The sequence below is a fragment of the Mustela erminea genome, chromosome 1 (genome assembly GCF_009829155.1).
Source record: "Mustela erminea isolate mMusErm1 chromosome 1, mMusErm1.Pri, whole genome shotgun sequence".
Lineage (NCBI taxonomy): Eukaryota > Metazoa > Chordata > Mammalia > Carnivora > Mustelidae > Mustela > Mustela erminea.
This window is the reverse complement of record NC_045614.1, coordinates 100700612-100719246: the sequence shown is the minus strand read 5'-3', so window position 1 is coordinate 100719246 and position 18635 is coordinate 100700612. Positions and strand designations below refer to the sequence as shown.

Sequence of the window (18635 nt, the reverse complement as noted above, 5' to 3'; positions counted from 1 at the left end):
ATAAAAGATCAAGTCAGAATCTATGAGGAAGATAAATATGATCAGTAGTCTGTCAATTTTAAGTGTGAGAAGCACTATGAAAAGTGTCTACTTGGGGTGCTTGCGTGGCTCAGTGGGTTAAAGCCTCTGCCTTCGGCTCAGGTCATGATCCTGGAGTCCTGGGATTGAGCCCTACATGGGGCTCTCTGCTCAGCAGGGAGCCTGCTTCCTCCTCTCTCTCTGCCTGCTTCTCTGCCTAGTTGTGATATCTGTCTGTCAAATAAATAAATAAAATCTTAAAAAAAAAAAAAGTGTCTACTGTGGGCTGACTCCAGAGGAGCTCCTGATCCCACTTGGCAGAGGTAGAGAGGTATGGAAAAGCCTGAATGGCTTCCAGAAGGTAGCAACAGCTGAACAACAGCTGAAAGACAGCAGGATTTGGTCAGGTGAAGATGTAGGTGGGAAGGGCATCTTAAGGAGAGGACATAATTTGAGCAAAGGCCTGGAGGCTTCAAAGGTGGATTAGAGAGGAGGTACCCAGAGCTGCAGGGCAGGGAGTAAGGAGTGAGAGGTACTGAGAAAGGATGCTAAAGAAGGGAGGGGCCGGGACACAAAGGACAAAGGTTGGAAGGCCCAGGAACTGCTCTTTGTTTAGTCTGCGGTGGAGAACCACTAAAGGTCAATAATATGGTCAGATTTGCTTTTAACCCTGACTTGGGGTCTACCCTGAGGTCCCCAGATAGACAGTGCTTTACCTCATTGTGAAGAGAAGTCTGAGCCAGTCCTGATCTCAAAGAACAAAATCAACTAGCACATTACAGCCTTCTCACCAACAACCGTGGCTTCTCTGCACCCACCCATCCCCCTACACTCCTTGTTCTTATAAACCCTTCAGTGTCTGGGTCAAAGAAGATAAATATAAAAGAGGAAATAAAGAACATATGAAAAGTGCAAACACATAATAGAGGCTGAATGCATGCTACTCCCTTTCCACTTCCCCTGTGTTTAGACAGGACAAGCTGGCAGTCTCAAAAGTAGTTGCTTTCTGATTAGAGAAACCCAGGCTGCAAAACTTTATGCTCATACCAAACACTGCCCTTGAGAATGAGCCATAGCTCAGCTCTGCCTGGAGAAGCACAGACTCCTGTTAGGCCTTAAAAGGCCACTGTCCTCACTCTTGCCTTCATCATACTAAGTGAAGGGATGAAATGTCTCACCCAAGTCCACTAGTAACATAAATGTTTTGGACTTTAAACTAGCAGCTTTTTGTATGTTTCATTTCCAGTCTGTTTGCCAGGATGAACCAAATTCCCTATAGCACGGCAATATGCATAGTACCCTCCCTGTGGGGAAGAAATGGTCATCCAGGAGCCAGCAAGTCAAGCAGACGAGAAACAGGACGAACCGAGGCGGAGTCAGCCTAGGCAGCCCTGGGATATTGACTCTGAGTGGCCAAATTCCTTCCATCTGAACCACAGATGCTGATAAAATATTCTCAGCACTGGAGTGAGAAAATGTGCTTCACTTACTTCCCAAAATGCAGAATTGAAGAGGTCAAACTCTATTTAATCCAAGCTGAGAAAATAGTGCCCAACTTTATCCCAAAGCTAAATTTAGGCATAAACTGAGATCTGGCCCTTGGCAAGTTAATTTAGATGAGCTAATGCTTGTTCCTGGCATACAGGATGCACTCGGTAAATGGTAACTATTATTGTTACTGCAAAAATGGAGCGTCTGCTGGATGTTCTCATCCAGTCCTCCCACGCATCCTAAAATCGGCTGTGCCAATCACTTGCACATCTGGGAGAAAAAATTCCACATGGGCTAAGGAGGAGGTGGCCCTCCCTCCAGAGGTCCCTATCCGGGGGAAGGGGGCGGCTGCCGTGCTGAAGTCACGTGTGCTAGGTGGGCTTGAGCTCCAGCTGAGGACGAAAGCTAGCACCCCCACCTTTTCCCTTCTACCCTCTTCCAGCAGCGTCAGCTGTGGGGCCCCGGGGAGGCTAGAGGTGGCATGGGAGACAAGTTCAGGAACGTTCAGGAAGAGGGACTTGGTCATGTGTCCTGCTCCCTGACACCACCTGGTAGAGAATACCCTGCAGGTGCTCAGGAAGAACTCAGAGAAGGAAGCCCAGTCACTCCTCCAAACCCTCCATTTCTTTAATAGTCTTATTTAGAGGACTGGCGAATTCCCATGTTCAGATAGTGCCAGCTGTCCCTACGATCAGGGCAGAAATGCAATAAAGAGACCACTCATGGTCTAATGCTTTGATCACCACGCCTCATGTTCCTGTGCCTTCAAAGAAATTTACACTTATATTTAATTTAGTCTCCCTTCCTTCTCCCAAAATATTTTGGGATTTCTTTCCACGCCACCCCCCCCCCCCCCACCGAATCCTACTGTCTTGATGTGAAGGCCTTATGGTTCCCTTAGCTCCCTATCCCCCTCAACATCTAATCAGGCACCTGGAACCCCACTTTCTCCAGAGTTTTCCCTTCTCCTTTACACTCCCAGGGTCACCTCATCTGCTCACACTTGGATTAGTCTAAAACGACCAGAACTGGGGGTCAGGCCTCCCAATCTCTGCCCATTGCTAGATGAAGGTTGCTAGAACCCATTTATAAGGGAGAGCCCGGGAGCAGCCTCCCTTGAAACCACTCAGCAGTAGGTGGCGCTCTTGTGTCAGCTCAGAGTACAGCACAGTCACTCTGTCAGGCAGCCTGGGGAGGAGTGTGGACTCCCACAGTCCACTCTTTATTTGGCACTGACTGTTTGCCTCTGGGGAACACTGAGGTATCCAAAACACCAAGCCTGACCTCCAGAAAGCTGCAATATATCTGGGGGGAAGAGACCTCTGAGTGTAAAGCTACAATACAAGATGAGTTGGAACAGTCCAGTTTGAGAGGGATGGATAAAGGACTATGGGAAGACACCCAGAGAAGGAAAGACCACTTCCGAGAGGGAAGAGTGAGCGAAGTAGCACTGGAGTGGACCTTCTGCTAGGGGAGGGTTTCAGTAGGCAGAGTGGGAGGGAGGTTGGTCTAAACGAAGGCGTGAGAACTGTGCAAAGCATTCAGGAGGATGTCCTGAAGATGGGGCCTGAATGCCCAACAACTGCAGTCTCCCTCCCCATTCTAGGTCCAGGCCTTTCTAGTTTGCACCTTCTCCTGACCCCTCATGATAAGGGTGAGCTCCCTGGGGAAACCTCCTAGGGCAAGACAAGTACCACTCCAGGGTGGGACTAGTCAGTCTGCTTGATCTGCATGGAAGAAACCACGCATCTCTTTTTTTCTCTGTTACCAAGAAAGGGCTTTATCTTCATTCACATCAGTAACCATCCCCATAACAGGGCCTTTCTTGTCCTGGAAAAGGCTTTCTGAGAAGGGCTGGAGGTGAGCCGAAGAGTAAGAGTGGGGTTTCTTAGTGAACATGAGCTGGGGAACATGGCTGGGGTGGGGTGGGGTGGGGAGAGCTTTTCTGGGATTCTGATAAAGAAGGGTTTCCTCCAAGGGAATTAATGTTCCTTTGCATGTTTTACCATGAGTTTTCTGACTTGCTTCTAACAAAGCTTTGGCTCTGCTTGGGAATGATCCCAGGGAAAGCCATGGGACACAAGGATGGGGCTTTGCCCATGAATATCCCTGACCTAGGCATACCTAACTCTGGATACCAGTACCCTGCCAACTCAGCACTTCATACTAGAAAAGTCTCTATGTGCATACATGTGAAAAGACATCCTCTTCTACTCACATATGAGACAGAGACCCATTTGAATAAGAACACATAATTCTCTGGATACCAATCCTAAGGCATTTATTAAAATCTACATTTTGCTGATAATGAAACTGCTCACAGAGGGTAAAATGGACACTGAGAGCCATTCAGTTCACAAGGGGCTAGGCTGAGATTCAAATCCTGGTCGCAAAGCCAGGTGCAAAGCCAGAGCTTTTTCTAGAAGCAGTTGCTGGGTCTTCTGGCCTTTTCTCTTTCTGCTCTCCTGAGGAGGCCTGAAACACATGGAGCCCTCCCTTAGTTCCACGCAAAGAAGGAAGCAGGACCACTAAAGGAAAGAGAAACAATAGTTTCAGAGAAAATGGAAGCAAAAAGAGTGGGGTGAGTGTGGGCTGAAAGGGGTACAAGCACAAGGAGGAGAAAGGTCCCAAATAGGAAAGGAAGGAGAGGGGTCCAGGGGAGTAAGATAGAAGATGAAGGGAAGGAAGGAAGCTGCGTTCTGCAAAGTAAAATGCCTTGATAAAGGTCCCTACTGTAGAGACTCACCTTGTTTTTCCACTTAATAACGTGTACCTGAATGTCTTTTTGTTCTTCCAAAAATGGTACTTAAGACATTCCCTCCAGTTCCCCTACTAGGGCAGAGCTGACAGGTTACCTTTCTTCTTGGGCCACCCCCACTGTCTCCCCACTACATACTAGCCACCCCCCAAACCCTAACTCCTGACCAGTAAGCAAGAGAGACTTGGATATCTACCTGGACTCTAACCACTGGAGTGGGCACTATTTCTGTGCCATCCTTTTCTTACAAGTATCAGGAACCCCATCAGTGCTAAGCCTGATTTTCCCTAAGCTTCCCTACATGATTCCCCCTGCCAGGGCTTGGGTGGGAGACAGGGTTCCCAGCACCTAGCAGAGGACCTGGCACATGGGAGACACTCAACGTCCGCTTACAAATGAGTAAATCAATGATTCTCAGTTACTTCCTGGGGCTTCACATAACGCCTGCCTCTGATCAGAGCCTTCTCTTTCAAGCTCACCTAAATTGGTACAGGCAGAATCAGTGTGACAACCTGGATTTTGGAAAAATTATTAACATAGTATCCCCATTCTCAGTTCTAAGGAATCACTGTGGGGTCCACACGTTCTGTAGGGTCCATTCCTAAGCAGAGGCTGCATATGCAGTCTATTCACATATGGCTGTCTGGTCTTGGCCCTTGCAGCCCACGTGGACGATCTGGGAGGGACTGAAGTCCTCCTGATTCCTATACCCCCACTCTGAGTTCCTTCCAGGCCTGCCTTTTCTTATCTGCTCTCCACACCCACAGGTCAACAAGCCTTCTGCAGGCCTGTGACCACCACATACAGCAGGGCTGAAAGCACAGGAGAGCGAGAAAGGATGGGAGGAGGAGAAAAACAGCTTTGGGAGAGCACACTCACACATGCAGCCTGCAGAACACTGTGACTTGGATTATTTTTGGAATCTAATGTTTCTAATGTTCAAGGGGAGGAAATGAGAAAAAGTAAGTAGAGATTCCCAGGACCAGCAGGCTGGAAATAATACAGGACACTGTGTCCTGTGTAGGGGCGGGATGCAGACACACTTCCTCACCCTGAGCCCAGTAAGTCGGGCGTGCGGGGGCCATGGTTTAGGCCCCAGGAGGAGGGAGGGCAGGAACAAGAGGGCACCAAAGCCTTTCTCTAAAAACAGCAGGAAATTACAAACTGCCAAGTAAAGACCTTGCCCTCTGGCTGCCCCAAGGTTGCAGCTCTTTGAAGCCACCCTCCCAACAAGAAGGGTCAGGGGATTGAACCACAGAGACTGGTGGGCACGCATCCTGGAGTCCTGTCTGGGGCTTGCTCTTTGACTACAGCAGTGGTGAGAACCCCTACCCTCCATTCCCCCCCAGCCCCTCAGGCCATCTCCTAGGTTGCTGGCTGGTCTGTGGGCCTTTTCTCCTGCAGGGCAAGGTCAGCGTGTGTGTGTGTGTGTGTGTGTGTGTGTGTGTGTGTGTGTGTACACACGCGTGCATGTGCGCATGTGTGTTGGAGGAGGGGGTGGAGCTTCCTACCTGCCCCCTGAGCTCTCTCCCAGGCACACTGCCCAACCTCACTGAGTCTCAGCTCTCCCTCTATGAAATGATGCCCTATTCACCCCTGCCTGGCCTGCCCACATAGTAGTAGCAGACCAAATGATGTACCACCAACTGTAGGACTCTGGGTGGGTCTCTACTCTGGGTCAAAGTTTTCTGTATAAAAGGAAGGGCTGGACCACAAAACCTCTAAGGTCAGGGGTGTGAGAACACTTGAAAAACCGACATTCAAAAAAATATTCTGTATTATAATTGCTACAATGGTACTTCAGTTTGACAAATGAGTGTGGAGTCACGGCTCACTGCTGGCTTGGGGGCGTGGGGGTTGCAAGTGTGGCGAGGAGAAGCAGCAGTGGGCCAGTGTCTGACGGGAAGAAGAGGCAGGGGAATCTCTCCACAAGTGGCCCTACTGGTTCTCATCACTCCAGGCGGAATGCAACTTATGGGTCTTGCTTTGGGCCCTGGGGTATGATCAAAACTGTTTATACCTTGAAGGGAGAGGGCAGGAAACAGCAGTGGATACTTTGCCCAGGGACAGGGCATCCTGGGGATGTCCTGAATTGCTAATGTGGTTAACAGGACATACAAAGAGGGAAACACAATAAGCACGTAACCCTTAGCACAGAGCCCTGCTACCTGTCACAATGCCTTTCGCCCAGTGGGCCCCACAAATATTTTCTCATGGTAACATGAAAGTCACATGATTTTGTTTGCACAGACCTCCAAGAAAATAAAAATGCATAGATGTGTTTCTTGGATGGACTGTAGGGAGTGTTTCTGGCCCCATGCATGCAGGAGAATAAGACAAACACACTGAGTTATAATGCAAAGCAGAAGGTGACAAGAGTCTCAGATATAGAAGGTGTATGGGGAGGGGCAATCCCACCTCCTGGGGGAATCACTCTCCTCTGTGATTGTTTTCCCAGAGACCTTTCCTGTGGCAGTTCCCCCAACCTGAACCCATCAGCTATGACCCCCATTTGACCTAGGCGCTCTTCTTTGTACCTCAGCCAAGGGCATCACACCACCTAGTGATCTTTGGCCCCTGCAAACGTACATTCTAACTGCCGACTTCTTGCAAAACTCAATTCTTGATTTTGTTTGATTTAGGGATCACTGAAAATTATCTAGAGCAAGTCCAGTTGGAAGACAGCGTCAGTGACACTCTGCATGGTCTTGGAAGACCCCCAATGACTGAAGAGGAAGGCATGACTGAACCAGCACGGGGGGAGGGAAGGGAAGCCCAGAGCCGGCATCTCCACACACCACCCCTTTCGATTCTCTTAACAAGCCTGGGCAGCTTGGAATTTTTTTTTTTTTTTTTTTTTTTTTTTTTTTTTAAAGCAAGACAAGGGCTCAACAGATGATGGTTCTATTTGCTGAGAAAAACTTATATTCCATCACTAAACAAGGTGACAACCTTGAAGACAGAAAAGTCTACTGTAGATTTTTAAGGAGAATGAATAGCAAAAAGGCAAAAATTGTTACAGGATTGCTGAGCTATGAAGAGGCTTAGATATCATTAGTATGGCAAGCCTGAAAGAAGAAGTGGCAGGCATGTTTGGCCAGGGTGGGTGGGCTCTTTATCAAACTTAATCAATCTGGAGATTCCTTTTTTTTTTTTAAGATTTTATTTATTCATTTGAGAGAGAGATTGAGATAGAGCATGAGTGGGTGGGGGAGGGGCAGAGGGAGAAGCAGGTTCCCAGCTGAGCAGGGAGCCCAATACCGGGCTCTATCCTAGGGCCCCTGTATCATGACCTAAGCCAAAGGCAGATGCTCAACTGAGCCCCCCGGTGCCCCTCAGTCTGGAGATTCTGACATATCCCTGACAACCCTGAGTTCTACCACCACCACCACCCCGGCCTCTGACATGACCACGCACATGTCCTGCCACGTGACTTCTCCCATTCAAAGACATTCTCACAAAGACAAAGTATTGTTCATGAGGACAGTGTGATGTAGAAGTAGGAGAAAAATCATAAGACACTGAGCTAGCCCAAATTCTCCATCCTCATTTTTTGTGGGAATGTAATTGGAGGTCAGAGAAGAAAGATGTGCCTAAGGTCTCCCAACTAGCAGAGTGGCCTCTCAGAACAAATCTGAATCCCTGTACAACTGTTTTTGCCCAGACATGGCACCCTTAGGTGTGCAAGGAATTCTGGCACGCAGGAATGAATATGCAGGAAGGCATTCAGAATTTGGCTCTCCAAAGCATGCTTTGCCACAGGCAGCGTGGTGAGGCCAGTCTCCTTGAAGTAACAGTGATGGTCTCCCGTGAGCACACACCTTGGTCATGGAGGAGGTGGTTACCTAGATACCTTCCCGACTAAAGGACTGGTCTGGAGCACATTCCAAGCACAGTTTTACACATGGAACAGCCCTGTGCTGCATGAACCAATAATGAGCATGAGTCCAACACTGGAAGCCCTGCCAAGTAGCCCCATCCACAGAAAGGATACACTTCTTTCTGGAATGACTTTGGGCAAGACTAGAGCATGGGCCTCCTGGGTGGACATCAGGATTAATTCAGGAACAGAGTAGGTGAAGGTTTCTGTATCAGGTAAGTCCGCTGTACACTAGAGCCCTTCAAGGCACTTCTTTCCCGCGAAGACTGGAAGATGGTGGGCTTCTGCACACCGCAAGGTGGATGGTGCAGCAGCTTCCTGATGTTCTGATACACGTCACTGCCATTGGCACATTGCTGGGCATTGTGAGGTCACAATGGCTGTCATCAGGACAACAAGGCTGGGTTCCTCACACTGTGTGGAAGGGAGACTTTCCGATCTCAAGGTCTTTTCCAGCTCTGTCATTCTGAGATGCACCCAGGCACCCAGGAAAGATGGGGTGGGGTTGGGGGGCAGCTTGGAAGGATCCTCCATGGAAGCAACAAGAGGACGAGGAACAAGTCTACTGGACCTTCATAGCACAAACTGCCCCTGCTGGGGAGAAGGCCTCCCTTCTCTCTGGCAGTGGGATGTGACTGCAGGGCAGACACCCCCATCCCACAGGGTCCTGGGTGGCTGTGGGGGCAAGTGGCTGTGAGACAGGTCTGCAAAGAGAACCATACCCTGCACCCGCTAATGCAGAGTGGCCCAGCTGTGGTCAGGCAGTGCAGTGGAGGACGGGACCGTGAGTCAGACTGGAGGGCACAGGACTGAGGCGCCGTGCATCTGACAAGATGAATCAAGTGCTATTTGAATCACCTCTCAGTGATTCTCCCACAGCTTGCTCATTGAGGGTTTCCTACCATTCCTGAGCTGCAGCATTACTTCCCTCCTCTCTAAAAACTCCCCAGCTGTAGAGGCTGTGCCTAGAGCAGGAGGTGCACACAGCAGACATAACTAATAATAACTAGGAGTTTGTGACAGCTTGCTGTCCCAGGGCACAAATTCTAGCCTACTTATCTTTATGCCAGTGCCTTGTTTGGGGCTCATGACAGCTGCTCAACAGCAGTTTATTAAATGAATGGGTGGCCTTCCTTATGAATTATCTGTGGAAGTGTCCCTCCTCCAGAAATGTTTAATTGGCAGAGAAAATGGCTCCCTCCCCACCCTACCCCCAAGATGAGGAAGAGTCATTTCAGAGGTCAGAGGAAGGTGGGAGGGAGAGATGGCTTCACTCTCCAAGGCCAGCTGGTAGATGGGGAGCAACACCTCTTATTCAAGCCCTTGGAAAACAAGCCCTCACCCCACAGGGCCAACGGGGATACTCTGCACTCACCCCCCTCACAAAAATAGTAGCTAGGCAGTTACCAGTCTCCTCAGTTTGCTGAGAGTTTCCCAGATCTGGAAATGCAGGCCTCCAACAAGCCTCCCACCAGAAAGGAGACTAAGTGGCTCATGTAGTAACTATTTCCTCACACTCTTGTTTAGATGTGGATCCCTGCACACAACCCTTACCCCAAACCGCCAGCCTCCTCACCCCCCTTCAAAAACACCAAATAAGTCAAGGGCTGAGGCACTTGGTTCTGCACAGATATTTCAAATCAATCTTGAAGCAACTTAAAAGGACTGTTTTTCTCTCTTGCCCCACACCCAGCACATTTTCTGTGGCAGCTGGGTCAAGCCTGAGCCATGTTTTCATCACTGACTCAATATCAAAATATTCCTGGGCTGCCCTTTTCCATCCTCCCTTCACTGCCCTTGTTTCATCTTTTATATTCTCTCCCCTTCGTTTCTACACACACCAACATACCACACACATGCCACACACACACACAAACTTTTTACGGTGTGAACACACCATGGGATATGGATCCTGAACTTAGAGTCCTGCATAGAAATGAGGATTGTGTATTTGGATGGGGGAAAAAATATGCCTTGATTTTCACTAGCCTCAAACTGAAATACAGCATTCCCTTCAATTCTGAATGTAGGCAGCAAACTACATTAACGTCAGCAATATTCATGCCTCTGACATCAATAGAAAAACACACATGTTGCCCTGAAAGGCAGTTATAAGATTTCAAATAGAGCTTGCTATTTAACATGTTCCTAAACAAGTATTAAAGTTACTGTTATTTTTTAAAATGGAGTCACTGTACTTCAGTAATTATTTTACATGCCTATATATTTATTACTTTGTATCCATAGCACAGAAGGGTTAAGATCCCCTGCTGTCCAGAGAGGATTAGAAGGTGGGCTTGGAGAGAGTCCCCAGGGGGCTCTGAGGCAGTGCTCAGTGGTAGCATGAGGCACCCACCCTGGGAGCAGATGGCTAGCAGGGCTGTTGGGCCAGAGTTTGGGTGGACTTGGGAGACAGACCACTACATGCTCTGTCTAACCCACAGTGCAACTTTGGGCAAGACACTTCATCTCTTGGAGCTTCCAGCGCCTATCAGCATCCATTCTGAGTTTTCTTCAACTGTGAAATGGGGACAATAATACACCATAAGAATCTATGAGCATGAATTGAGAAGATATATGTGTGGCAGAAACGACTACTTGGTTGACTGGTGCTTGGCTGACTCTAGAACGTCAGCTTTCGCTACCTGGGGATTTCTGAAGCCTGGGTGTTTTGTTTTGTTCTGCTTTGTTTCTGAGAGAGGCACTATCTGCCCTATCATGGCTTCCCATAATCTTGAGCTTCAGGGATGCAGTGAAATGCTTCCAACAGAACACTTCTAGGCAGACCTGAGTCCCCTGCCTCCCCTTCTGGCCCTGGTTCTTTGAAACAGGCACCTGAGCCAGACTGCAAAGTAGATTTCCTGCCCCGGAGGAGAAGAGACCACAAATAAAAAGGAGATGTCCAGACCTTTCGAATATTGGTCACAGAAGCCAAAGTACTGGCCTCTGGCTTCACAGAGCAGCTGCTTCTGCCCTGGTGTCTCTCCTCATGTGCTGAGCAGTGACAGGGATTCTGTAGTCCGAGGCGCCCTTCCCAGGGTGGGGCAGGACAGGACTGGATCTTGGCTGCCAGGCCACTGGGCAAGGAGGACTCAGGAAGGCCAGTGGGAGACCTTGCAATACCTAAGTTTGTGCAAGAAACCCCTCTACATGTCCCTTCCCAAAACTGGCTTCCAGGATGTTCAAGAGTTCCTTTGTGGAAAGCGGCTATGCAGTCTTTAAAAATCACACGTATTGATTTTCATCTGCTTACGAACTATGAAGATTAGAAAGTACAAAAAATAGAGAGTGAAATTAAATCAACCATAAGCCTGGCCCCTTGAAATCAAAACAATTAGCACTGTGGTGAGTTTTTTCCCATTTACACCTACGTTGGCATTCTCACATAAATTGGGATCATAATTCTATACCGTTTTGTAGCCTGATTTCATTACTTAAAAATACTTAGAGACATTTTTAATACAGGCTCTTAAAAGACACAAAACCATTATATCAAACACTGTAAAACTCACAGGTGACTGAGACGTCATGGTATCACCAAGAGTAGTGTTATGCATTTAAATATAAGTTCTCCCCAGAAATCCGATAGAAGGAAAACTCATTACACTCTTCTTAAAGTGCCTATTATGTATGAAGTCAACTCTCTCCTTTAGCTTGGAGAGAATCTAGAGAAGACACTTTTGTGTCTTCGGCAAAGAGGCACGCTCTATTTTTCTTTTTCACTTTCTCATATGTCCCCTGATAAGGGGAAAGCTTTGAAAATTCACTGCTGGGAAAATGGGGTCTTGCTTGAGAAGCTACTCAGCAGCTGAGGAAAAACCTCCAGAAAGAAGTGGTATGGAAGGAAGAGCCCTGAACTTCAAAGGGAAGAAAGCGGGATTCATGTGTCAAGTCTGCCATTACAGCCCTAAGATCAAAGAGCACCCGTTTCCCTGCCTGTCAGCAGAGACACCACCACCCATCTCCAAGGATCAAAGGGCTGCACAGATTAAATAAGACGCCGCCTGTGAAAGTGCTTTGTCAATGGTAAAAGAAACTGCAGGACAATAATCACTAAGTCGCAACAGTATTATTATTTTTGTTGCTGAGCCGGCTTGGTCCACTCACTGCACGCCCTGGCAGGGGCAGTGTGCAATAGTGCAGAAGTGTGGACTATGGAGCTGCCTGGCACTGCTCAGGTTGGCCGTTATTTACCTTGCCAGGTTCTTCATCTGTAAAATGGGATAATAACAATACACCTATCTCCTAAGACTCTTGAGATGATTAAACTGCGTTAATTTATACGTGGTGCTTAGGACACTACCTGGAACATAATAAACACTATATAAGGGGAGCTTTAAAGTCAGTGATCAATGACCAAATATATGATTGAAATAGATCAGCCCAAACCAGTAGGCACGTTTTACTTTTTTTTTTTTTTTGAAAGAGAGAGAGAGAGCATGCACAAGCCAGGTGGGGAAAGGTAGGGAGGGGCAGAGGGAGAGGGAGAATCTCAGGCAGGCTCCATGTTCAGCATGGAGTCCCACGGGGGCTCGATCCCACAACCTGGAGATCACAATCTGAGCTGAAATCAAGAGTAAGTCACTCAACGACTGAGCCACCCAGGTACCCCCAGCAGGCACATTTTTTTAAAGCTTTCCACAAAAGTATTAATCAGGAAGTAGGACTAGCAGCCCAAGTTTCCCTCCAAAGCTACGTGCCCCCTCTCCCAAGTGCCGCTTGGTCCAGCAGCTCCCTTCCTACCTTCTCGGCATCCTGCTCAAAAAGCCGCAGCTGGAAGCACTGGTCCAGCTTGAGCTTGCGCACGTGCCACATCTGGTGCAGGTGCTGCCGGGTGGAGTGCAGCTTGTCCAGGAGACTGGTGATCTTGGGCACCAGGCTCTGGAAATCAGCGCTGCCCGGGATACAGTTGCGTCCAGAGAACCCATCGCTGCAGCGGATACACTGCAGCAGCCGCTGCCCCTCCCGGTCCAGCTCCTCCACAGGGGCCTTCAGCACCTTCTTCTTGAGCTGCGTGTGCTCATCAATGAGCCGCCGCGAGCCTTCCACGTCCACAGGGAACTCCTTCCGGGCCAGCATCTCCTGCAGGTCCTCGAGGCGGGACAGCAGGTGCACGGCGCTGTTGAAGAACTCCTCCAGGGAGAGTCGCAGCTCAATCCACTCCTCATGGTTGTAGTCCAGGGAGCCATCGAACTCCTCGGTTAGCTGGGAAGGGTCCACCAGCTTCGTGAGGCCCTCCACGGACACCATGCTTGTCTGTGAGGGGCAGACAGAGAGAGGGGGACTCAGTGATGTGGGGGAAGGCAGGGTAGAGGTAGGCAGAAGGCAGAAAGTCAAGGGCAAAGGCTGAGATCCATCCACACATTAATGACCACAGCCTGCCTCAAAAAGGGCAAGTATGAAAGCACACAGCCCGTGCGGCGGGAGCCGCCAGCTGGCCAAGGTCAACATTACAATGGACTGGCTAAGAGTCCAGGACAATCTCTTGGGCCTCTTACTCCTTCCAAGACTCACTGATAAGGCCACAATAGCCAAGGAATCCTGAAACATCAGCTCCTGCCATGCAGCATATCATAGGATAGGTGGAAAAGCAGAAGCAAGAAATGTGTGGGTAGCAGAAGGGGAAGTGAAAGAGGGAGCTATGAGAGAGGTCTGGCTCACCTCAAAGATGAACTTGGAGCTGCCAAAGTTGGTCTTCTGCTTCTGCCAGAAGTTGTCAGGTTTGATGATGAGGGCCACATGGATCTCGGCTGGAAAGGCTTCCTGCAGTGTCTTGAGAAGAGGCTTGATGAGGTCCCACTTGGAGCCCCGCATGTCGATGATGACGGTGAAGCCACGTTTGCACACGTCCTCGCTGTGGGGAGGTCAAAGGTCAGGCATGGTCACTCTGGGTGGCTGAGACTTTGGGGAACACAGTCAAAAAACACCCAGAAACCCACATTCCTTTTAATCTAGACTACCCCTCCAATTTCACACCATGTCTCCTGGCTGCCTTCCAATCCAACTCAAAATGCACTGCCCCAGAAAACCGTTGCAGATCAACCCCATCTGAGCAAGGGCATTCTGGCTTCTCCAAGTACTTAGCAAGTTCTCAGCCTTCCCTACAGTCAATTGTACTTGTTTGGATGGTTACTGTTCAAGGGTTCCTAATTGTGTTTTACTTTTTTGTCTCATTTTCTTGCTCCTGGCATGAATCCTGCTTTCCCCATTTGAATGCAAGCTCCCTAAAGACAAGGACCCTACTGCCCTTAAATGTGAGATGGAAAGTCTTTGGTATGAGTTCTGCTCTTTCCTATGCCCACATCAATGACAGACACTGGTATGCTTTACCACTGAACCCAAACTGGGCCAAAAAAATCTTTTTCCATAAAGGGCTCCAGGCTGAGAGAGGAGCAAGATGGTGAAGGAGTAGGAGACCTAAACATCATCAGGTCCCAAGAGTTTAGCTAGATAGGTATCAAACCACTCTAAACTCCTACAAACTCAACAGGAGATAGAAGAGAAGAAGAGCAGCAATTTCAGGAACAAAAAATTGACCACTTTCCAGAAGGTAGGACGGGCAGAGAAGTGAATCCAAAGCCACAGGAAGATTGACTGCGGGGGTAGGGGCCAGCTCCCAGCAAGCAGCAGAGCAGGGGAACACAAAATTGGAACTTTTAGAAGTCTGCTACGAGGAGGGACATAGCTCCAGTGACTAAGTGGGGGGTAGGTAGGGGTGGTAGAATCCTCACAGGTCTCAGGACCTTCAGGGTCACAGAAAGACCAGGGGTGTCTGAGTGTGGCAGAGCTTCCAGGTATCGGAGTAGGGAAGCCAGCTACAGAGATGGAGCAGAGGAATGAGCTTTCAGCTCGGGGTTGCCATAAACCATGATACAAGGCAAAGTCAGACCACTGCTTTTCGATCAGGGACTCCACAAGTGGCAGATCTGGAGAGACACCCTCGTTCATCCACCAGGAGGACTGGCACAGGAGCACATTTCAGGAATCTGCTGGGTTTGGAGACTTCAAAAGGGGCCGTGTGCCAGAGACAGAAATGCTCAGTCACAGGCAAGGTGAGCATGGAGTGCGGCCGGAGACCTGGGAGACAGGAGGGATTGACTGAGGAGTGGGGTCCTGAGCTCTTGGCTCCTCTGGGGCTGGAGACTGGGATGCTGCCATCTTCATTCCCATCCTCCAAAGCTGTATGGAAAGCATTCAGGAAACAAAAGCTCCCAAGATGAACCCGAGCAGATTACTTAGCCTGGCCCCTGGCCAGGGTGGTGCAATTCCGCCTTGGGCAAAGACATTTGAGAATCACTACAACAGGCCCCTCCCCCAGAAGATCAGCAAGAACATCCAGCCAAGACCACGTTCACTTATCAGTGAGAACTGCAGAACTCCAGAGCTAGGGGAAAGCAACACATAGCATTTATGACTTTTTCCCCATGTTAGCCTTTGAAGTTAAATTTTTTTAATTTTATTTTTTTCTTATTCTATTTTTAAATTTTTCTTCTTTCCTATTTCAATGTTCTTCAACTACTTTACATTTTCAATACCCTTTTAAAAACCCTTTTTAATTTTCATTGTTATAGTCATATTTTATCTCTTCATTGTATTTAACCTTATTTTTTGTAAACATATAGGGTTTTTTCCTTTAAAATCTTGGGATACAATTTCTTCTAATAGATCAAAATATACCCTAAATCTAGTGCATGGCTTTCTTCTAGTCTCCAGCCTGATCACATTCTTTCCTCTTTTAAAAATTTTTTTTCAACCACTTCTTATCAATTCCTTTTTTAGAATCTTTTTAAATTCTCATCTTTACAGTCATATTCCATCCTTTCATCATGTTTACCCTTATTGTTGTATATATATATATGTTTTTCTTTCTTTAAAATTTGCGAGGAAGTTTCTTCTAACAGAACAAAATACATCCAAAATCAAGTGTGTGGCTCCATTCTATTCACCAGTCATATATATATATTTTCCCCCTATTTTCTCCCCTTCCCCACCCCCCATTTTGGGTTTCTTCCCGATTTATTAGTGTATATGTTTCTCGGGTCATTGCTACCCTCTTAGTATTTTGTTCTCTCATTCATCTATTCTTACCTGAATAAAATGACAAGGCAGAAAAACTCACCTCAAAAAAAGAACAAGAGGCAGTACCAAAGGCTAGGGACCTAATCAATACGGACATTAGTAAGATGTCAGATCTAGATTTCAGAATGACAATTATCAAGGTGCTAGCCAGACCTGCAAAAAGCATGGAAGATACCAAAGAATCCCTTTCTGGAGAAATAAAATCCCATTCTGGAGAAATGAACTAAAATCTAATCAAGTTGAAATTTTAAAAAGCTATTAATGAGGTGCAATCAAGAATGGAGGCTCTTACTTCTAGGATAAATGAGGCAGAAGAGAGAATTAGTGATATAGAAGACCAACTTATGGAGAATAAAGAAGCTGAGCAAAAGATAGACAAACGACTACTGGACCATGAGGGGAGAATTCGAGAGATAAGCGATACCATAAGATGAAACAATATTAGAATAATTGGTATCCCAGAAGAAGAAAAGAGAGAGAGAGAGAGGGGCAGCAAGTATATTGGAGCAAATTATAGAAGATAATTTCCTTAATTTGGCAAAGCGAACAAGCATCAAAATCCAGGAGGCACAGAGAATCCCCCTCAAAATCAATAAAAATATGTCCACCTACCCTGTCATCTAGTAATAAAAATTACAAGTCTCAGTGACAAAGAGAAAATCCTGAAAGCAGCTTGGGACAAGAGGTCTGTAGCATACAATGGTAGAAATATTACACTGACAGCAGACTTATCCACAGAGACCTGGCAGGCCAGAAAGAACTGACATGATATATTCAGAGCACTAAATGAGAAGAATAATATATCCAGCTAGGGTGTCATTGAAAATAGAATCAGAGACAAAAAGCTTCCAGGACAAACAAAAACAAAAAGAATTTGCAAACACCAAACCAGCCCTACAGGAAATATTGAAAGGTGTCCTCTAAGCAAAGAGAGAGCCTAAAACTAACCAACCAGAAAGGAGCAGAGACAATATACAGTAACATTCAACTTACCGGCAATACAATGGCATGAAATTCATATCTTTCAATAGTTACCCTGAATGTAAATGGACTAAATGCTCCAATAAAAAGACACAGGGTAACAGAAAGGATAAAAAAAAAAAAAAAAAAAAAAAACAAGACCCATCGATACACTGTCTGCAAGAAACTCACTTTAGATCCAAAGACACCTCCAGATTTAAAGTGAGGGGATGGAAAGCAATTTACCATGCTAATGGACATCAAAAGAAAGCTGGAGTGGCAATCCTTATATCAGACAAATTAGATTTAAATCCAAAGACTCTAATAAGAGATGAGGAAGGACACTATATCATACTTAAAGGGTCTGCCCAACAAGAAGATCTAACAATTTAAAATATCTCTGCCCCTAACATGGGAGCAGCCAATTATATAAAGCAATTAATAACAAAATCAAAGAAAAACATCAGCAATAATACAATAATGGTAGGGGACTTTAACATCCCCCTCACTGAAATGGACAGATTATCTAAGCAAAAGATCAACAGGGAAATAAAGGCTTCAAATGACACACTGGACCAGATGGACATCACAAATATATTTAGAACATTCCATCCCAAAACAACAAAATACACATTCTTCTCTAGTGCACATGGAACATTCTCCAGAATAGATCACATCCTGGGTCATAAATCAAGTCTCAACTGGTACCAAAAGATTGGGATCATTCTCTGCATATTTTCAGACCACAATGCTCTGAAACTAGAACTCAAGCACAGGAGGAAAGTTGGAAATACTCAAATACATGGAGGCTAAAGAACATTCTACTTAGGAATGAATGGGTCAACCAGGAAATTAAAGAAGAATTTAAAAAATTCATGGAAACAAATGAAAATGAAAACACAACTGTTCAAAATCTTTGGGATACAGCAAAAGCGTTCCTGAGGCAAAGTATATAGCAATACAAGCCTTTCTCAAGAAACAAGAAAGGTCTCAAGTATACAACCTAAACCTATTTCTAAAGAAGCTGGAGAAAGAAGAGCAAAGGAAGCCTAAATCCAGAAGAAGAGAAATAATAAAGATCAGAGCAGAAATCAGTGAAACAGAAGCCAGAAGTAGAGTAGAACAAATCAATGAAACTAGGAGCTGATTCTTTGAAAGAATGAGTAAGATTGATGGGGCACCTGGGTGGCTCAGTGGGTTAAAGCCTCTACCTTCAGCTCAGGTCATGATCCCTGGGTCCTGGGATTGAGTCCCACATAGGGCTCTCTGCTCAGCAGGGAGCCTGTTTCCTTCTCTGTGCCTTTTTCTCTGCCTACTTGTGATCTCTGTCTGTCAAATAAACAAATAAAATCTTTAAAAAAAAATTGATAAACTCCTGGCCGGACTTATCAAAAAGAAAAGAGAAAGGACTCAAATTAATAAAATCATGAATGAAAGAGGAGAGATCAC

General features: G+C 46.8%; 1 protein-coding gene across 21 annotated transcripts in view; it reads right to left on the bottom strand.

Moving 5' to 3' along the window:
- KALRN (kalirin RhoGEF kinase) overlaps nucleotides 1-18635 on the bottom strand; it is a 659050-nt gene that overhangs the window by 416156 nt on the left and 224259 nt on the right. For all 21 annotated transcript variants that reach the window (XM_032335453.1, XM_032335509.1, XM_032335462.1 and 18 more), the window contains exons 4-5: nucleotides 13809-14001; nucleotides 12891-13403 (exon numbers count right to left, since the gene is read on the bottom strand). In XM_032335453.1, coding sequence (XP_032191344.1) covers nucleotides 12891-13403; nucleotides 13809-14001 — 706 coding nt within the window. The remainder of the gene's footprint in view (nucleotides 1-12890; nucleotides 13404-13808; nucleotides 14002-18635) is intronic.